Source organism: Sceloporus occidentalis, unplaced genomic scaffold, assembly GCF_023333645.1.
Source record: "Sceloporus occidentalis isolate IW3139 unplaced genomic scaffold, rSceOcc1.0.p SCAF_136, whole genome shotgun sequence".
NCBI classification, from domain to species: Eukaryota; Metazoa; Chordata; class Lepidosauria; order Squamata; family Phrynosomatidae; genus Sceloporus; species Sceloporus occidentalis.
In genome coordinates, this window is record NW_028317116.1 from 610,987 (window position 1) to 632,282 (window position 21,296).

Here is a 21,296-nt window from a genome sequence, read left to right on the forward strand (position 1 = left end):
TCTGGTCAGTCTTCATGGCCCCCTCTGCTGCCATGTGTTCTAGAACTTTTAGCAGTCTGGTCAGTCTTCATGGTTCCCCCATACTGCCATGTGTTCTAGATCATGTAGCATTCCGGTCAGTCCTCAGACATTGTGTTTGATTGGAACATGATTAAGAAATAGTGTTTAGGCTACGGTCTCCAGGTCATTGAGGAGTTACCTACCCTCCAACCAGCATCGTGGATGTTGGGAAACATGGCTGGCTGGTAGGGTAAAGAGAATGTCCACTGCGCTTATGAATGTCCATTCAACTTCTTCTGGGTTCCTCCCAGCAATAACATAACTGAAATAATGGTATTGGTGCAATCTTAGAACATATATAGTCGAGTGCAACTCTAATAGAACTTCCACATAACCTCAGTCTGCGGCTTCTCCTGCAGTCCGTGGGACAGCTGGGGGTGAGACGCCTATGAGCTGGGTTAATGTAGCCACTGACCGCTAGCCAAGTCTTTGATTTGTCAAAATGATGCGGACCCCCTTGTGACAGATCCCCCCCAAACACACACGTGGAGGGGATGTGCTATTTGCACACGCTGACCCACTCCGTGATCCGGCACTCCTCGCAAACCACGTAACAGCACCAGTGGAATTTGCAGTTGCACCTCTCGCTGCGCGTCTGCATGAGCATGTTGTGTCCTCTCCCGCAGCACAGGCTCTCGCAGTTATCCATTCCTGGGCTGGTTTTGTTGCATATCCGCCCTTGCGTTCCGGCCGAGTCCAAATGCAGCTCCTGTTCGCAGAAGTCGGGCGACTTCTCGAAATAAACCAAGCCGTTGGCGCTGGCTTTCCTCCTGTAGGGCGCGTGCGTCTGCTCCACTTGGCCCGTGTTCCTGTTGTGTGGCTTAATTAAGGTGGCCCCGTTGAATCTGTCCTTCAGCAGAGACCCCACTACTCGGAACTCGGGGGTCACTTGCCAGCAGGTCTTTAGCTGACAGCTGCCGGATGTACCGTGGCATTTACATTTCCTCTTCATATTGTCCATCACAACCTAAGACAGAAAGCACAGAGTTAGGTCAAAGTAACCCCTGGGACAAGTTCTACCCCCTAGGACAAATTCTACCCATGAGACGAGATCTGCCTCCGGGAGGAATGCTACCTCTTGGGACGAATTCTACCCCCTGGGACGAGTTCTGCCTCTGGGATGAGTTCTACCCCCCCTTGGACAAATTCTACCCCCTGGGACGAGTACTACCCCCTGGGATGACCAGATACTCTCAATACTTAATGCTTAACACTATGAAAAGCTGCAGCAGGCAACAACTGAGTAAGTGGAGACGCCGTTCGGTGGAAGCCATGATTTCCTGCCAACAGTCCCGAAACTGGTGGGACTAGTGTCTTCATCGTCATACCTTTTGCACTGATAAAAAAATTTTTTAGCTACTAAAATGTCATTTTCTTTTGATTATCTTACTTGTTATGGTTATCTGTAAGCGCCTTTCTCTGACTTCTATTTAAGCCACGGTTGCCACCAGCGAGGGCAGAGTTTATGAGTATTTTTACCGCGTCTGTCAGTATTACGCCGCTGGATGGGGGGAAGATTTATGGAAAGAAGCCCCAAGCAAACTGAAAAGTATATAGCAAAGCCCCCATGACAGGTTGTTGTCTTAAAAGACATGTGCCTCGCAGGTGACGGAGGAGGTCACAGGTAAGTCAAAGGTGAAAGGTCAAAGTATGCTCCGAACACGGCAGCTTTGGGGCTGGATTACCCAGTATTTCCATAATTGTCACTCATAAAAAAGAAAATTACATTTAACCCTTGAAATGTTACACAAATCCCTTTTCCGGCTCATACTTGCTTAAGGATGGACTGGAAAGGGCAGAGGTTGGATACGAGTTCTGGGTCTTTACTGTAATATTTACTTAAAATTAGTTTTGTTCACAAAAAATGGATTATCATTTTTAAACAATCATCCTTTTTTCTAATTAAAATTTAATTTGGTCATTGAATGCTTTGTAGGAATTACCAAGAACATCACTTAGAGACATCATGGAAGGACCCAAATCCCTGATTAAAAAAAAAAATGAAACATCTAAAAGAAGAAGTGGGGGCTGACGTGCTTTTCAAGTAAAAATCTCCCTTTTGATTTAAACAAATATATATTACGTCATATTTGCCAGTTAAACTTCCTGTGACATCATGCTAATTACTGTTATGCATTTACTACGAGCTAATTAGATGGGGGTCCTGCGACTGCCGCTGGTCAGATGAGTTTAAGAACTTATTATGTCTGTGAGAGACAAAGAACTTTTTCAGCCCAAAAAAGTAGAGGATCTGGCCATCGTAGATAAAATACCTCTCTGCTCGCTAGACCAGTAATGAGAAGGATCCCAATAAATACAAACTGGGCAAAGGGGGAATCATTATTTTGAGACACCAGCATTACTTCCTGTTTCATGGATTCTGATGACCTGACAAAGTATCCAGAATAGATCTAGAATGTGTGAGGTTTGTCTTCTGGCAGCTTCCTTAGTAAATGTTTCTCTTTAGAGGAAAATTAGAACTAAAATCTAATTTCCCATGGAAAATAGACATGTGCAAAATGCCCCTGCTTAAAGGTCCAGCAGGAAGTGAGGTGTGCGAAGCAAAAAAGCTTCCCCCAGTCGGTCGACCTCACCAGAAATGTTAAAAATGTTATCGGCGAGGATATTAACAAAACACAATCGTAAATATTGTGCATGTGACAAACAATGGAACAAAATTGCCTTTCATGTAGGAGAAACCCATATTAGAAGTATAATTTTCCTTTAACCCTTTAGATCAGAGGTAGAAGTGCAATTCTTGTGAGGCCCCTGCAGCTAGGGGCTGTATAGTGATTTATAACAGTAGCCAAACAGGTGGTTTAGATAATTACAGATTAACATCAAACAAAGCACAAGAGATCCGAATGCACAAGAGGAGCCTGCGATGCTCCTGACACAAAAAAAAAAGATCAGAGACTTCTAAGTGAGACCTTCTTCCCCACCCAGTGCTGAGCGCGGCTGCTCAGAAGATGAGAAGAGCCCCAATAATCTGCCCGGTTTCACCACCTGAGATCCGGAAGGGTCCGGATCAGATAAAAATCCAGATTGGTTTCTCGCAGACAAAACAAATCTCTTCCCTAAAGCCGGGGGTCTTCAAACAGGTGGAAGAAAACCTCGTCGCTCCCGCCGCACCCCAATACTATCCTTGGGTAGAATTAGGTAGCCCCCGCCACTTTAAGGCCAGCGGCCGCGAAACGATGTAGGCTGGCTACACATGGCTGCGCGTTATGGCTTCATGGAGCGGGGTCAGTCGGTGGCCCGTCGGGCATTTGCCCAGTGTGCCAGACGGGGTATGTGCAACAGTATACTCCTGTACGAAGAGCTGGGCTCGCCCTGTATAATGTATAATTAAATTGGTGATGATTTTAAAGAAATCTCAGATATATAATGGGTGAACCCAGTTACTTTGCCAGCAGGATCTTCCCGTCATGAATTTCTAATTAATATTGTGAGATACAATGTTTCCTCTTGATATTCACCAAACGGGGCGATAAAGGGGGAATAGACAGCGCGGCGTAAAAAATAGCATTTGACCTTGTAAAGAATCCGCATTCCTGCACACATCACATGAACCTCAGCCTGGGGAGCGCAGGTACAGACATATCACGGCGGCATGCAAGAGAAAACATGCGCCGCTTCGCTATAGCCCATGCCATTTTTTTTTACAGATGTCTATTTAGATTGCAGCTGAAGAGCAGAGTTTAGAAACGTCCATTCGGCTTCCGGCGACAGAATTCCGTTTAATTATTATATATGCGGAGAATGCGATAAATAGCGGAACGTTCTGTATCTAGAATTCTAGACCAATTACGTTTGAGAATTATATATATATATGATGTATATAAAATCAACAATACTAATAATAAGTCTGTTCTCGCTAGTAGTTTTGTTACGCACCTGTCGGCCCACTCTGTTGTTATGCAGCCTCATCCGCGCATGGATGTCTCTGTACAACTCCCGAGAGTCCAAGAGTTCCCTGGAGAATCTGTCCCCATACTCCACATCCGGGCTGCAGCCCCCCCACTCCCAGGAGTCCTGAGGGCCCGGGGCATCTGCCGGCAAGTGCTCCATCACCCCATGCGCCACCCCCTTGCCGTGGTTCAAGGCCTCCAGCTGCAGCCGGTGCAGCTTGGCTCTGAAGGCTTCCTCGTCGCCTCTCCTCTTCTCGTCGCAGCCGCACGGCTTCAGCTTGCCCATGGAGCAGGCGTTGGACACGGCATGAACCACGCCGGCTGCCGCGATGGCGTAGGCGTAGGCGCTTTCTCGGAAACCTGCGGTGCACAGAGGCAGAAATCACTTAGTTGGGGTTGTTTAGTAACTCTACTGGGTTAGACATGAGAATATTGTTTCAGTGATTAATCGGGGGTGCTTCATCTTTACATGCGTGTGATAATAGCTTTACAGACAAACTGCACGGCTGCACACAAGCTCCAGCGCAGCGACTAGGCTGACAGTAAGATTCCAATGTGATCGTCACTGAGGGATCATGGGAAATAAAGGGAAATTTTCATGAAATCCAGGGTTTGCCTTTGGTGGATGATCATACCTGGGAACTCTGTGGGTTTGACCCGGAGACTCCTGGTCAGTTTAGTCTTTCTCTGGGCAGGGGTGGAGCGGAATTTAATCACACCCACTTCCCCGCCCACTTAAGACTGTGGTGGGGTTAGCCCTGCCCCAAATATGGCTAGCCACACCCCTATGGAGAGGGAGAGCTCCGGAAAGCCTACCTTGGGAAGTTCTGGGAATGTGAATGTAAAGTATAAATCTGAATAATTCGGAATATTAAATAACAGAACCGATATATTTCAGCTTAATTGTTATCATTTTATTAATATTCATTTATTATTGTTTTTTTTGTTTTTTTTTATATAGCTCCATCTTATTCCGCAGCGGAATTTTATCTCAGATATAACAATTCCTCTTTCATACGAGCGGAAGAAGCGTCAGTGTTTGTGAACGGACCCTGTAGACATTTACATTGTGGCATTAAAACTACTTTACCAAATTTTGATGATTTGTTCCAGAATGTGCATTATTTATTACTTATCTCTGTTCGGCGGTGAAAATGATTTTTTACAATGAAATATTTGTGTAGATTTGTATCAGAGCTCTGCCTCAACGGGGCAGAGGGGCAAAAACGGGACAGGGGGGCAAAAACGGGACAGAGGGGCAAAAACGGGACAGAGGGGCAAAAACGGGACTGTCCCGCGCCAACGAGTACATGAATTTAAAAAAAAAAATATATATATATATTAACTCTTTAAACAAGGAGATTCCCCACGGGGGGTTTCTTTCTCACCCCCCCCCACGTGATGGTGATTTGTTTTTGTCCCTTCTGCTGCTCTTTAGAATGCATTCTTTACATTAATCCTCTTCATCGACTCTCTGTTTACCGACCTCTCTGTGCAAAGTGATGGGAGACGGAGCCAAAGTCCTTTTCTGTTATATTCTGCGAGCCTCGGCAGCCGACCGGTCTGAACTTGCCCCTCATACCCTCCGCTACCCATAAACCCCCCCCCCCCACAGCTCCACCTCTGTTATTTTAAAAAAAAAATTAAACTGAGGATGAACCTGCCCCTCGGCTTAAAACCGACCATAAGGTAAAGGCTCCCGCGAATCCCGACTTGTTCTGATCGATCTAAACACCCGTGGCCCCCTCCAGCTCCCGGGACGAGTGCCGATGTATCTGGAAAGAACGTCATCCTCCGCAGCGGACGCTCCTCGGGGTTCTAAAGATCTCGGCTTTCTCAGGATCTCCTTCATGGCGCGCGGGTGGATCTCTGAGCCTTTGAGCGATCCACCCCTACCCACGAGTGAAGAGATCCTGGAAACCCAAATGCCGCCGGTAGACCCCGAAGACTTGGAAGACCAACGATCGTCGATGTATCCGTCCGACTAATTCTGTGTTCCATTCCCTGATACTAATTTTAACCCTTGCAACACCGGCGGAGTGTACCCTGTAGGGCATTGCCCTGTTTTGGGGATTCCGTTGGGTTATGGAGGCTGCCATTATTAACAGAATGTCTCCATATGTATTTCAAAGTAACGACCCGGGGGGGGGGGGGGACCCTTTCGTCTGTGTATATAAATATCCGTGCCACAAATAATTTACAGCGCTGCGCACGCTCGGCTGGGCTGATGGCTGAGAAGTGGGAAATAAAGATAAAATATTAAGGAGTTCTTGTCGCTTCGGATTAGCGCCGATGACCTCATGAGCACTTTTTGTGCCGCGTATCCAATGAGGCTGGGAAGTGATGCTGGGGGGGGGTCGCTCTCCCCCCGAGACGTCGGGAACCATTAGCAGAAAGACGCGAGGATCTGAATCCCGTAAAGTGTTTGAAGGCTGTTAGGGCTAAACGGTGTCCCACTTCACACCTCCGCGCATCTCCTCCCCTGACCTCCAATACGTGCGCAAAACTCCCCCCCCCTTCCTACTCCTGGTGCGATACGGCAAGGCTCTAGGATTCCGAAGGTCCGCTAAGTATCGTTTTTTTTATATATATATAATATTGGTTTCGACGCGAATAAAGCTCTGTTTAACTCTTGTTCGTTCTGTAATGATATCCCTTGCGGAGTCGGTTAAATATTTTATATCCTTTCAGTGTCGGTAACTTTCTTTTAAAAATTACCAGATTAAAAAAAAATAAAAATCAAATCTTGGGACATTTCAATGATTTATTTACGCGACCGCAACAAGTTATAGGCAAAGGAAAGCGAATTTTAAGAGATGAATAAGGAATGTATCCGTCTTACGGAGGAACATCATTTTATTACGAGAATCATGTCTAAAAAAAGTATAAATCAATAAAAATGTCGAATTCTTTTGTGTAACGCTAGCCGCATGCACAATGTTGGATCTTAGGCCAAAGTTTAGACCTTTTTTTTAGGCGGCCGTCCCACTTGGGGACCCCCCGCTGTGTCCCCGTCCCAAAGTTTGGCTCACCTCGGCTGAACACAGCGCTCTCGTAGGGTATTTTGTTCTTGGTCTCCAGGCTGGAGCAGTTCCACCGGTGATCTCGGAACTGGTGCTGGCACTCATGGATGGCGATTTGGATTCCTTGGATGGCAGAGGCCGCCACGTCCGGGTGGCGCATGCACACCTCCATTTGGCGGCGTGTCAAGCCTGGGAGCGTCAGACACACGGTGTTGGCGTTCAGCACTGGCTCTGGGGGGATCTTCAGCCCTAAAATTTCATTTGTCAAAGACCTGGGGGTTACAGAAAAAAAAAAACGAGGGACACCCCCGGTTAGGCGCACGCAAAAAAAAATAGATATTATACGTATAAAAATAAATTGTCAAATTTATCATATTAAAAAAAACCATCATTGGCTGTATCCAACATATGACATCACCAGGCAGCGCAGTCTGCAAATGTATTACTGCATCATTATATTAAATATAATGCAGATTTAGGAAGTCACAAATAGGACACAGAGTACACGAGACTCATTTTGCCTGATTATGACATTATTTTGAAAAAAAATATTAAAACATTAAAAAAACTTAAACAAAATAAATAAAAAAATGACTTTTATGTGGTCTGAGATTTCCACTGTCCCGCACCAGGTGAGGTGTTAAATATTATTGACCGAAATTTGCTAAAAAATATATATATATTTTTTTTATAATAAATAATATTTTTAAGTGCAGAAATCAGTTAAATAGCCAAACGTGCACAATTTTTTTTTATATATTTTAAATACTTCTTAGAATGTTAAATTTATACATAAAATGCCGCTGTTAAAATATTAACGTTCAGCTCGTAGAATGTAGCAATTTTTATCTCGGACCGCGCTCCCCCCCCCCCCGATTTATTACCGTTTCTGCTCGGTTTTGTAAATCATCTGACTTGCGCTTTTGTTATAATTTATTTACGTTTCTGTGCAGCTGGGAATTTAAGCGGCCGAGATGGAACGGACAAATTGAAACGTGCAAAGAGATGGAAGATGCTGTTTGTGCGGATCGAGGTGTGGAGAGGTCCAACTCCACCGAGGGAGTGGATGATACGGAGTAACCGATGCATACAGTAGACACTCAGACCTATGCTAAGGGCTCTTACGCCCCAACAATGCAGGTTTTCTGCTTCGTACATGAGCACAGGTGTAATTGTAATCACTGAATACAGTCTTCATTGGAGTGGTGGGTTTTCTAGGAACATTTAAAAAGTTTGAAGGTCAAAGGAAAGGCAGAGCGTAAGAGTTTCCGAGGGTGAGTCGAGTATGAGAAGACTTTTAAGTGGCCGTGGGAGAAGGTGGGTTTCGATGATGAAATTGAGTCACAGGGCGTAGGACGTTCCTGCTCACCTAAACGCGCGTCTGTCCTCTCTGCTCTCGGTGATTGGACAATGCTTACAGCCAATCACAGCCAGCTCTCTAAAACTTACCGAGTTTGCCCCCGAGCTCGAATGCGCTTTTTAAATAAAGTAAAAAGTGAAAACTGGTTTCATTGTATCAATAATTTAACATGAAGATGTATCCAGCACTCCAAGCGAAGTCACATAATCTGCTTCAAACGACTGAGAGCATATAGTAACAGAATGAAATCATTCTCGGCTAAGTCCTCCCCCCTCCGGGGCTCGCTAACCTACCTGCTAGGCTACGAGATGTCTGGAATTTTTTAAAAGTAGCATCATCTCACCTGCTGTACCTGCCCGCGTCTGACGTCGCGCAGACCTCCTCGGCTTTCATGTACAAAAAAAAAAAAACCCCAAGGTATTTTGCTCTCTAAATGCTGTTTTTTGGACCATTAAAATAATTATCCCTGAAAGTCATTATTTTCCACTTTGTAGGCTGGGCTGCGCGTCTGAAGTCGAAAAGCCTTTGGAATTACATAAGTAACCCCCCCCCCCACCATAAAAATACTCTCACTGCCCGAGTAAAGTGAAAGGAATGGCAACAAGGAATCCACCGACCGGCCTCTTCACACAAATCATGGCGTAGATGGAGATCTTGTTGGGTCCTAAAAGTAGTCTGTGACCAAGGAGCTCCTATTGGCTGGGATCTTGAGGTTGCGACAGCCAATAGAAAACCGGAGACAACAGCGGAAGGCACCGTGAACTAATAACGTAGAGACGCTCAACATTTAAATCCCCTTCTACTCCGTACTTTCATTTCCGAACATCTAATGTTTTTAAACAACGTCCCCAAATTACTTTAGACTTTTAAACTACCCTGCAGGTTTATCGGGGCAATTATTTTGGGGACAGGTAGTAGATAAGTGTTTCTTTTTGCCCCTTCCCTGCAGATGTCCATGTAGAGGAGGTCACCACAAGTCTACGTTATTTAGGGTCTTGACAAAGCTTCTCTCGGAAAAAAAAGTGTTTTAAAATAATTTCAAAACAAATTGACACATTTTACATATCTCTTAATCCTTTATATCGACCAAGAATGACAAGTTTCCAGCAAAAGAGAAATGAAGAATTTTAGGTAACCACGGCAACTGGTGGAGCTTTACAAAATTTGTGGATAACAAAACCAACATATTTTATAGAAGACTAATTTATCCTCATTTACCAGAATCTATAGAAACATTATTTTTGCGATTTTTTATTGTTTTGACGATCGAACACCCAACATTCTTAGAAGGCGTCCATTTTTTCTAGAATATTGATCCGTTCCGCGGACCCCCGAAAGCTCTGCGTAGATTTAACTTTGAGCTCTATGGAGTTTAAGCTATCGAGGGACCACAAAGTTAAGTTGTCAAGGTCTTTAGGATTTAAAAAAATATAAAAAAATATTTAAAACTAATAAAAATATATTTGCTTTTAACCCCTTAAAGACAACGGGTTGTCCTTAACCCATTAATGACAATGCATTGTGAGCAAGCAACACACAGACCGGTTGAATAACGTCCGTTTCAGCAATGCTGCAATAATAATTTTAACGATAATAAATGTAATATTATGAATTTTGTTAAGTGATGAGAGTTGTATCGCTCGGCCGCACATTCCCCGGATAATTCCTGTGCCGTCTTTACAGGACAGATGGGATTCTTTAAAAGATTTTATTATAAAACAGACGAGTTCTGGGTTTTCGAACCTCGTCCCTAATTTCCGAGCACAATTTGTGTTTTGTGAGACCCGACCTGTCAAGCGATTAGAGTCGGGCTCCTCCTGCCTCGATGCGCCTAAACCTGTCGCTGCCATTGTATATAACGTAATTCCTGACACGTTCTGAATAAACTAATAATAATGTTTTGTCTGAAAATAGATCAGGAGTAATTCCTGGAAATACGTCCAGAACGGTTACAGGTATCGCGTTCGAAAATGGATACTTTTTATTATTGCAAAGCGATACTTTAGTCTAAATATATTTATCAATTAAATGAAGGGCAGCCTCCTCAAACGGAAGATCCCCCTTTCTTCCATCCGATACGAAGAAAGGTGTAGAATATATGACACCAACATATAGAAACACAGAACCTGCCGGCAGATCGGCCCCATCCGGCCCCCGTCTAGTCGCCCGTTTCTCCTGCTGTAAAGTCTCAAACCTTAATCAGTCGTTGGTCTCGTCTTAGATTCAGGAGCCGTATGTCTGTCCCATGCGTGTTTAAATCACCTCGCTGTATTAGCCTCTACCACCTCTACTGGGAGGCTGTTCCACGTATCTACCATCTGTGCTAATTTCCCACCTAGCCGTCTTGGCTTTATGTGTTCAGTACTTGGTCATTAGGTTATCCGGGGTACAACGCATGCCATAGAATTCATTATAGAGGGTATTCGGTGAATCCAGTAACCCCCACCCTTGCTTTCTGTCTCACTGAATTCATGGACTCCAGATCAAAGGGAGGCCGAACCTTTAAACAAAAACCAAAAAAAAGTCAAAAATAGCCGGCGACCTCCTCCGCGTCCGGTGTTCGCTGATCAAAGCCTCTTCTCTGATATGCTTCCTGTACGCAATTTATTTCTGCCATCTTTTATTTACGCTTGGTCCCCCCCCAGTCCCCCCCCCAGTCCCCCCCCAGTCCCCCCCCCAGTCCCCCCCCTTGGCCCTTCGAACGAGGCACAAGTTCAAATTTCCAAACCCAATTACCCAACCTGAAGGCTCACACGTGGAGGAGGGTGAAGTGTGTCCTCCACGAGGGCGATGAAGGAACGCCTGGACCTGTTATTCACGCGCCGGCCTTTGAAGTGGGCGACGCGTTCAGGTGGAACGCGTTCTCGGCGTGATCTACGGCCAACCCGCTTACACCTTCATTAGGAAGGGTCTGCGCCGTCAAACTATTTTCCTTTCTTCTGTGATTTATGACGAGCAGCGAGGACCCGGAGGAGCCCAATAACCCGACGAGGAAATCTAATGGAGTTCTTTTTTAAATTGCAAAGTTTTTTTTAAGCTGTTGTCCCCATAATTAAAGGAAAAACGGACAATTCCCAGGAAGCCGGCTTTTTTACCATTACTATGCATTTCGTGCAGGTGGGAGGAGATCTTGATCTATACATGAGCTTCTAATTCACTTATACAATAAGCCATTAACAAAAATAGTGCATTTTTAAACTGGGGAAGAGAATTCTGGCGTTATTCATCTTTTGGGGTCATTTTACCCCAAACGTACACATGGGGCAAATGTCCCCTATAAACAGTCATGTTTGGGCCGCCCTGCTCATCCAAAGCATTCATCAGTAAAAAGTATCAAGGTTATAGATTGTAAGCTCACAAGAACAGGACCCCCTTCTCCTTCTGTATATGTTATCTATGTTTATGTTATTGTTCATGTTTTTGTTTTTAATGTTGTTTTCTCTCTCATTGTGACAGCGCTACGCTCTGTAAATAAAATGTAAAGAATAATAAAAGGCAGGTAGCTGGAATTTAGGGCTATCGAGACTTATAATATCTTAATGAGCGGACCCTGAGAAGCTTAAAATATTAACCCTTTAATCACCCATTGTGAAAGTTTTGTGCAGTGACTCTCCAAATGTGTTACTCAAATGGCTCTAATACACGGAAACCTTGACTTGTCATTATTTGAATATAGACTTAATTAAGGTACACGGAACCCGGGTCACAGCTTACTTAATACTCAGTTTACATGTATGATCAAAGTATGTATTGTATGGGGCTTTCCTTATTCCCTGCTGTTTCTATACACATTATCGGGGCTTTTAGGGCTGTAGAACCCTGCGATCCCCTCATACCCAGCAAACATTCTGACCTCCTAGAAAAGAGGGGCATCAGGGGAGGAGAGAGGGGCATCAGGGGTGAAAAGAGGATTGACAAGAAGGATTAGTGAAACTAAACAGGGACAGTTGGAAGCTATGCATTGAACCATGGAATCAGCAATCCTAGAATGAATAAGCAAAAAAAAATATCAAGAGCGCTAGATACACAGTAACGCTCAGAATAAAGCAAATGAAAACAAACTTTAAGGTGTATTTAAATCTCCCGTGTGAGAATCTCAGGTGATTACACATATGGGGAGCCCCCCCCCCCCTGGAGCCCCCCCCCCCCGAATTCCCAGAATCCCGGCTGCTTTTGTCTGGCTATTCAAGCGAAACGCAAAATATTTTGTTAAGCAAAACCTTTCATTTTTTAAAAAGCTCTTTCATACTGAGACAATATTTATATTTTCCTTTAATGCGCAAAACCAGCCTTAGGTTTGTTGCTAAATCCTATAGAACTTGTTTTTCTTTCACGTTTTTTTAATATTAAATGAAAAAAAAGGAAATTTTTAAAACTTTTGACTTTTTAGTAAATATTTTTCATATTTTTACACAATTAAGGTGTTATTGGGATCCTGCTGTCAGGACTGCCCCAATCAAACTGTGGCTGTTGGCACCTTGCAGCTTGCCTTTGGAATCAAGAATTAAAGAGGTGAATTATATCACATGGAAGAATTAGCTAGAATATCTGCCAGCCGTCCTGGGTATTCAGGGACAGTCCTTGTTTTTTTTATTACTACCATTAATTTATATTCTAGATATAAGAATTAATAAATCAGCTAAATGTACTTTCTTTCAAATATATATAATATATAATTTTTTTATACAAAAGTGTATAATGGGCAAAGTTGTACATTTTTTGGCAATCCAAGGCAATTCAAACGTTTGCATCCTGCAGTATACAGACGCGCATGCGCAGAAAAAAAAAAATATATATTCAGTTTTAAAAATTATTATAATTAGTTAAGTGAAATGATTGGAAATATGTATATATATATATATATATTTATATATATATATGTATATATATATATATATATATATATATATATATATATATATATATATATATATATATATATCGTTATATAGCTTGTATTGAATGCTGAGGTCTTTGAATAACAGGTTGAAACTCGTCATGTTGGTCGTTTCAGTAATAATCGTGGAGTTTATACATCGTACAGGGAGGGCAGTAAAGATTTCTGTAATTAAGAGGTAATCAAACAATTAACTTTGTGCATCAGTGAGTAGAGTATTATACACGGTCCTGAAAAACTGGTGTGTTTACGGCCCTTAGGGGCAGTTTTGGATAGCTCTCTAGGCATAGGTGTGCTGGGTGCTGGTAGGGCATGCTTAGGGGCAATGAGCTTCTGGGCTGTTATGAGTTAATGCCTACGGGTCAAAGCGGTAACCTTTATGAACTTTCTGTCCTGGATAGGTCTTTCTATCTACATGTTGCCCATCGGTCTGACCGTTAAAGCCCCTCTTTGCTATTCCTATGACCTTGTTTTTAGGGCAGAAAGGTGCTGTGTAACTCCGCCCACTTCCTATCTACGCCTATATCTTTTTTAAAGCACACCTCCCACTCTGTCCTAGCCCCTCCCACTCTACGCCCCATGGTGACCCTAAATGCTAATTTTGTGATCAGGTGGCAGTGGTGGCATGCAGCCCGCCAGGTCACCTTTGTTCCCACCATACAGGTGCCTAGAGACTGACCTGGGGACTTGTTTCTCTCCTATGTTAGCAAGAATGTGGGGATGAGGGCACATTGGCCTAGGGCACTAGAAATCTACCAAGGGTTAATAATTATAAGGTGACCCGGGGTTATTGGGTTTTATATTGATCCTCTATGTAACGTGATCATTACTGTAACATATGCTATGCCCCCCCCCCCCCCGTCTTTTAGGAATGAGAATGGAACCTGATAAACAAAAAAAAGATAAAAATGTTAAAATGTTGTAATTGCTGAAAAAACATCAAGATCAGGGCCAAATCTCCTAAAAAATCAAGCTGACAGTTTGTAAAATGTAGCGGGTGAAGCGTACGGGGTAATTATTACACAATCCGGATAGAGCAGGAGATAAAACCCGTAACATGCAGGCGATGTCTACGTGGAATCCACATCACCGCTAACGATACCTGAGAACTCGCAGGGTTTGCCCCGGAGTCTCCGGGTTTTTGCCCCAACCTCAGGGTCTCAGGGCAGATTTTAAAGGCTTTGGTTTAATACTAACTGACTTCCTAGACTGATAAAAACTGTTCCTTCCCGGAGATCTGTGGCTTTGCCCATGGTCATTTTTGGGTTAAAAACACATCTTGGCCCAAATTGGGGAAAAAATTAAATATAGATATATATATATTAAAATACAATAAAATTAATTAACCACGAGGCATCCCTGTATATATATATATATATATATATATATATATATATATATATATATGCATATATATATATATATGTGTGTTCCGGTTCTATATATGTATATTCTATATAGGATTATTATCTTTGGTATTTGGTTTAATTTGGGTGTTAGATCAGTATTTTCATTACCCAACTGATAAAGAGGAGGGGGTCCCCGGCAGGCAGCTATAGGAGCCCCTATACATCCAGCAGCACCTAATGCTTTTACGGCCCGGCTATTTACCCTGTTTGACCGGATCACCTGCATTACCCGGGACAGGAACGGCCGGCAAATTACAGATTTTCTTTTTTTTCTGAAAGCTGTTCTGTTGGAAACTATGCGGAGAAACCTAAAACAAACTATACCCTTCCGATTATTTACTGCCCATTCCATCCTTAAAAGTGCGTCGTTATCATGCTAATTCAGTATAATTCAGTATAACTTCTAGCATTCCCCCGCGCCTGGCTCCGTATTTATCAAACTGGAAAAGTTCTGGAGTAAAGAGTTTCATTGATGCAATCACTATGGAAACAACAAAAACTACAAAAGAATGTTGCCGCTGATGTTTCCAAATGTAGCATTTGGCTTCTGAATGGCTATAGTTCCATTAATATAATAATAATAATAACAATAATTATAATAACAATAATAATAATAATAACAATAATTATAATAACAATAATAATAATAATAATAATAATAATAATAATAATAATAATATGACCTGCTATGGATTTGTTTAAATGGATTTTCCTGTCCTGTTTTTTTAATACATTGGGGTTCCCAATACTGCAATTTCGATGTAAAAAAAACTGTACATTGCGCAATCATAGAATATTTTGTCAATGGATTTGGGGTTATAACATAAATTCCCTTAGATCCAGAGAATCATGGGGTTTTTTTTGTAAATTGCGACTTTCTGCAGAAAAGGAGTTTTTTTATAAGCGCGAGGCGATGAATAGTTTATTATTGGCCAGCGGCTGTGTGTAGAGAATTAACGGGAAGACAATCAAACGCAGAGTGATTTGTACAATACGACGGTGACAGCAAACAGTAAACATCGGTAGCCGGGAATTCTGCCCATCTCGGAACAACTGAAATTAACCCCTTCTGTTCCCGATGTTTTCTGCCTGGTATAGATCAGTCTGGAATAAACAGTAACCCTTCCAAACAAAATCACCATTTTCACTCCCATCACTCACAGGCATACTTGAGATGTGAATGGTATCGCAGGTTGTCCAGCCCAGGTGAAGTATAAAAGTATTAAATTAACCTTTTGTAAAGAACCAAAATTCCTTATTTTGGAGAAGTTACCTTTTTTTTTATCGGGGAAAAAATTTCAAGGATGTGACTCAAAATATTGTAATTGTTACCTTTGTACGGAGAGCAGGAGGCCGGCAGTCAGGATCAGGATGCCAGGTAGGTGCCGTGGTGCCATTCTTCCTGTGTCACCTGTCTGGGTTTCTCCCCCGGTCTGTTACCCTTCCCTGCCCGGTTGTCTAATTTCATTGATTTTTGAAGCCGTAGAAACGAGGCTCATGTTTTTCTGGTGGGGATGATGGAACCTTCTGCTTTTTTTTTTTTAAATACCCTTCCAAGTCTTAGCAACAGCACCGTTAAGTAGACATGTCAACAGAGTTGTCCTCTGTGTCGGACCCCCTCGTATCACTACTACTCCTGCTGAATCTCGGTCTGTCTTTTTGAGTTTCGTAGACCTCTGGACCACTTTCCAGAGTGGCTTCTGTCATCTGGATCACTCGGGATTCCTCTGATCTCTCTCCTCGCAGGCACTGCAGTCACGGGGCTTAGTATTCCAGAGTATCCTCACTCCATTCCGTCACGTCGTCTTCATTCACCAACATTCCAAAAAGTTATCAATAACTCGCTAAGAGGTCCCGATGTTCTTCAGTCCTTCAGAGCAGCTGTCACAAGTCTCTCTTCTGCTGCTCTAAGACTGCTTGTCCCTACCTCCTTGCACTTCCCCTACTACTCTCCTCCTCTTTAAATTACCCTCTCTCTCTGTCACTACACACACCCATCCACTCCTCCTTGATCATCTGAAGACACCATGACAAGAGCAAATGTCCCGGTTTAAAGCTCAGGCCGGGTTCCGCAGAGAGGGACCTTTTGACTGCAGGCGCTGTCCTCATATTGGGGGGGGGGCATATCACGTAGAGGAGATATCCTTTGGGGCATAAACAGTTCAATGTATCAATCTGATTGGCTTAATCTGAAATGATTTATAAATCAAGCCTGTTCTGGAAACCTAGGAAAACGAGTCTAGTCTGGGCTAAATGTAGCGAAATCAATCGTTTCCCAGCGTAGTTCCCAGAAGGTCAGAAGGTGGCAGGTGGCACCGGTGGGCTGCAGCATGGAGGTCTATGTCGGCACAGACACTGACCTCGCTTCGGGCAGTACAGCTCTCGGGTGGACCCTAGGACATCTTAATGCTTTAAAGGACCCCCGCCTTGCTTTCTCACGTACCCTAATAAGGTGGCTTTCTTGGCGAATTGGTTCCTAATCGCCATTCCCCGGTCGGAGGGTCCCACTTCGGCCAGCCTCATACACGGCTTCTACGATCGCAGATCCCTAAACGGTTTGGACATGGGGACTTTGGCTCCATTCGTCTAAATCCCTTATTGTAGGACATTATGTGCTAATGCAACAACCGGGGGGCTGGGGATGCCAAATTGGGACTGTTTGGTGCAAATGGAAAATAACTGAACCTAAGAGCTGACCCCCAGAACAGTCAGGGGGAGAGAGCCCCCTCCTCTCCATTTCCAGCTATCGCTCCCATTGTTCCCATTATCTGTCAGATGCCGACATGATGGTGTAAACAAGAAGAGGACATTCAACAGGAAAGAGAGCCGGCATCCCTTTGCCTGATGCTGGATAACAACTCCCATGATGCTGAGGCAGCCAGAATAGCGCCGTAGTACAGTTAGAGTTATTATACAAGTGTTATTATATGTTATCCAATATTGAATACATTTTCCTGATCAGCTTCGGTTTGGTGAAACTGATTGATGTCTGTCTTTTGCCGGCAGGTCTGTCGTTCTTCGCCGTCTCGCTTACCGGCTGCCGAGAGAAGGGCTGAAGGGACGGCAGTTCCGCATCGTGCAAAGGGCAAGAGAATCAGTCCAGGAGCGGTGGGAGGGTGGCTCCCGAAAGGCCCCCATGCATTTGTCACGGACTGTTTGCTAAGAATTCATAGCTAACCCCGCGCGAGTGCAAGACCTGAGCGCGGAGATCCTGTTAACCACAACACTGCCAATGAGTGGAAAAAAAGGCTGTAAAGGGCAAATTTCACAGCTTTAACCATAAATAAATACATTTATCAAAACTACCCATAGCTCATGGCTTTGGTCCAGGACCGGACTAGTAATGACTCGGCGGCTCTGGCACTTTAAGGCCAGCGGCAGCATATGAGGCACGTGCCGCCGGCGTGTGGATACGTGCCACCATACATTCCGTATGCGGCCCGGGCTTTTCCAACCAGCGGCCGCCCGCAGCGGCACCCGGTCTGCCTCTGGAGTGGTGGATCTGGTGGACGTGGACATTTCTGGGACTTCTCCAGGTGAAGCGCCGCTTCTCCAGGTCACCACACAGACGCTCCAGGTCGAGGGGGTTTGATAAAAAAGTCTTGTAGATTTTTGCAGACAATCCCAAACTGTGCGCGGTTATAAATTTAGCTCACGATGTCTTAGAAATGGCAGATGAGACTCAACATTGATAAATGTAATGTTATGCATTTGGGTTATGAAAACACACGTGCTAAAGATGAGCTAAATGGGTCTGATTGTCGAAATCACTTTAAAAAAGATTTTGGGGGAAGCAGTTGACTCTTAACTTGGCCGCTATGACTGACAGGTTACATTGGGGTATCAATGCAAGATCTGAAAAGAGATTATGCCTCTAATTCACAAATATATTTGCAGTTAGAGAGGGAAGAAGGACTTTTGGGAGTTAGTAAAGCACGCTTTGACCCAAAACTAGTCGCTGTCAAAGATCCCTTCTTAAATCTCCCTCACCATGCAGTATTTACTGTCAAGATCTGCCCCCTCCTTACTCACTCTCACTCCCTCTTGCTACCTATCGCTCTGTCACTCAGACACGTTGTAACTGTCTATCCATATGCTTGTGTCTCTCCCCTTCTGCGCTGTTTCATCTCATGCATTCCAGTGCATGCTGAGACTTGTAGTCCTTTAACCGTATTGACTGCACTTTAAATCATGCCTGGTATAAATGTTAGAAATGTCTTAGAAACAGACACCCCATATATAGGAACATTGAATTTTACTCCAGATATGCCGGCTCTGCTCCTGGTATGTTGCGAACGTGGAAGAGGACCTCCCGGTGGGGCATCCTTGGTGTCCTTGCCGGCCCCCTTGTCTTCCTATATAGTAGGGCCAGCTCTGTAGATAAGAACCATTAGGACTATCTGATATTTCCATGTTCCTACCATACTTGGTCCTTGGCTTATGTTCAGGACACTCTCTCAAAGGTTGTGTGTGTATCACAACTTGTCACACACAACTAACAGCCACACAAATCACACTTTACCTCACACGCACACCACTCTCAACCATATACACCCCACTGTCACACTTTCAAACATCCATGCCTACACACCCCTCTCAGCCACATACATTTATATCTATATATTTTTTTATATATAAAATTGATAAATAAAAAAAAGGGATCAGAGAAAAATAATTTGCATATTTAGAACATGTTAAAAAAAATTACCATAAATCCCTGTAATATTCAGTAAGGCTGAGTTCCCCTTTTTTTCGGGTCTCGGGTCTCCCAGACTCCTGTGTTATGTAACATTGTCTCAGACCTTAATATTTCTCATGAATGAGTCACTCTTTTCTGAGAAGCACAGGTTACGTGTTTGGTCACATGCGTTACACGTTAACCGACACACGTTACTTACGACAATATAGATGTGGACAGTAATTTGTTGTGAGTTGTTGCCCCATCGTTTTGTAGGATCATTTCTAAACAAACAGAAAATTAGATTAAAAAAGATCACATAACCAATTAACCTTTACTTATTTTTTTTTTATTTGTTATCTTTTTCTAGTTCTTAAATTATTTTATCTTGCCCCCCCCCCTTTAAAGGTGCCGTTCCACTCAATCTGCTAACTGTAATTCTTTTTTGTAACTAAATGTAGAATTGGAAACATTATTCTAAATTAATTCCCCAAAAATATCTCTTTAATTATGAAAATCTTGCCTCATTTATAATGTTTGCCAGGAAAACTTAATTGTCATCCCAGGAACCTTCTTGGCATGCACCCGGTGGAGCAGAGGGGGCAAAACTGGGTCGCATGAGAGATGGGGCATTAACGGGTGAGAAGCAGAAAGAGTCGGGTATGGAGCGGGCTTTGTTAGGTGAAACAAATGCTAGATCCTGAGCTTCCAGGCAAACAGAGTCACCTTTTTAAAATATATTAGTATTATTTTTAATGCAAAAGTTACCGTATTTGGCCGTTTAAATGTCTGGAGGTCTGACGTCATTTTAAAGGCACAGCCGTTCCTGTCCTTGGTAATTTCAGGTTATCACTTATTTAGAATTCTCTCCGCCACTCACCCGCTCTGGATACCCATGCTGCCGTGTGCGCACGATCGGGCATTAGAACGTTGCCCCCTGGTGGTTGGATTAGGAATTGAACCAATTGGCATACTTAATGGCACTGGGGCATTAACCAAAGGGGAAAGGTTTAGCATTTACACCAGAGGGTTAAAGAAGAAACGCTGCAGAGGCTCTTCAGAGGACGTCAATTACTTAAAATAAATGAGAATGAAGCCAGTTTTTTTATATCTAATTGCTCTTTTTATTCAATTTTTGTCAGTTATAAAGCCTCATTAGTCTTTCTGCTTTGTACAGAACAAAGGGCAGCAATAAAAGAGGTTGGCGGCTCATGGGCCGGGAAATCCACCGGAGCAAACCTTTTAACAGTTGTGCATTCTCCGGATAGTCAGCGGGTCACATACTTCAGCTCTAAGGCCTGGAGCATTAACATGAAAAAAAAAGAGAAAACCTCACCTAAAATAAAACCCTGACGCTCCACTGGCGTATAACCAGACCGTCGAGGCGCGCGCGGCTCCATCACAAAGCCATAAATCGTCGTTTCTTTGCAACCTTGGCATAAAGGCGGTGGATTTGTAAGCGTTTAGCTATGTAACCAAACGCAAGACAAAAAAAAGATCAAAAACAAGCAAAAATTCTTTCCATTTCTGGGCCGTTTACTAGAATTCATTATTTTATAGGTAGCGGTCGGGATGCAGGAGCAGATCCCAGATTTGTCAAAGATAATCCGGCAATTGCAAGATTAACGCTTTAGATCCCGTTAGCGATTAGTTAACAACTCCCAAATTTTTTTACAATATATCTCATTAAATGTGAAAAAAAGATACATTTATATAAAGATCGGTTCTAATGGGAAGTAAAGCAATCACTATAGCAACCAACAGAACATCCCTTCTCCTTGCTCCACTTATAGCACTTTGCACCAAAGTACAACCCGGTCCGTCACGGGGCAACGTAGTAACTTTATTATTATTTTGGAACAGGTTTCGCAATCCGTGGCTGTGTTCTTTCAGCCAATTAATTATTTTGCAGCCACAGAAACTCAACTGCTTGAAATTCACCCAAAGTCCAGCTTTAG

General features: G+C 43.4%; 1 protein-coding gene across 1 annotated transcript; it reads right to left on the reverse strand.

The window, feature by feature from the left end:
- Positions 1 to 559: 559 nt before the first annotated feature.
- LOC149281267 (protein Wnt-10a-like) lies at positions 560 to 16,057 on the reverse strand. The gene is made up of 4 exons (XM_089499473.1): positions 15,993 to 16,057; positions 7,004 to 7,266; positions 3,958 to 4,331; positions 560 to 1,027 (listed from the first exon to the last, which is right to left on the reverse strand). The coding sequence occupies exons 1-4, from the start codon at positions 16,055 to 16,057 to the stop codon at positions 560 to 562; spliced, it is 1,170 nt and encodes a 389-aa protein (XP_089355599.1).
- Positions 16,058 to 21,296: the final 5,239 nt, after the last annotated feature.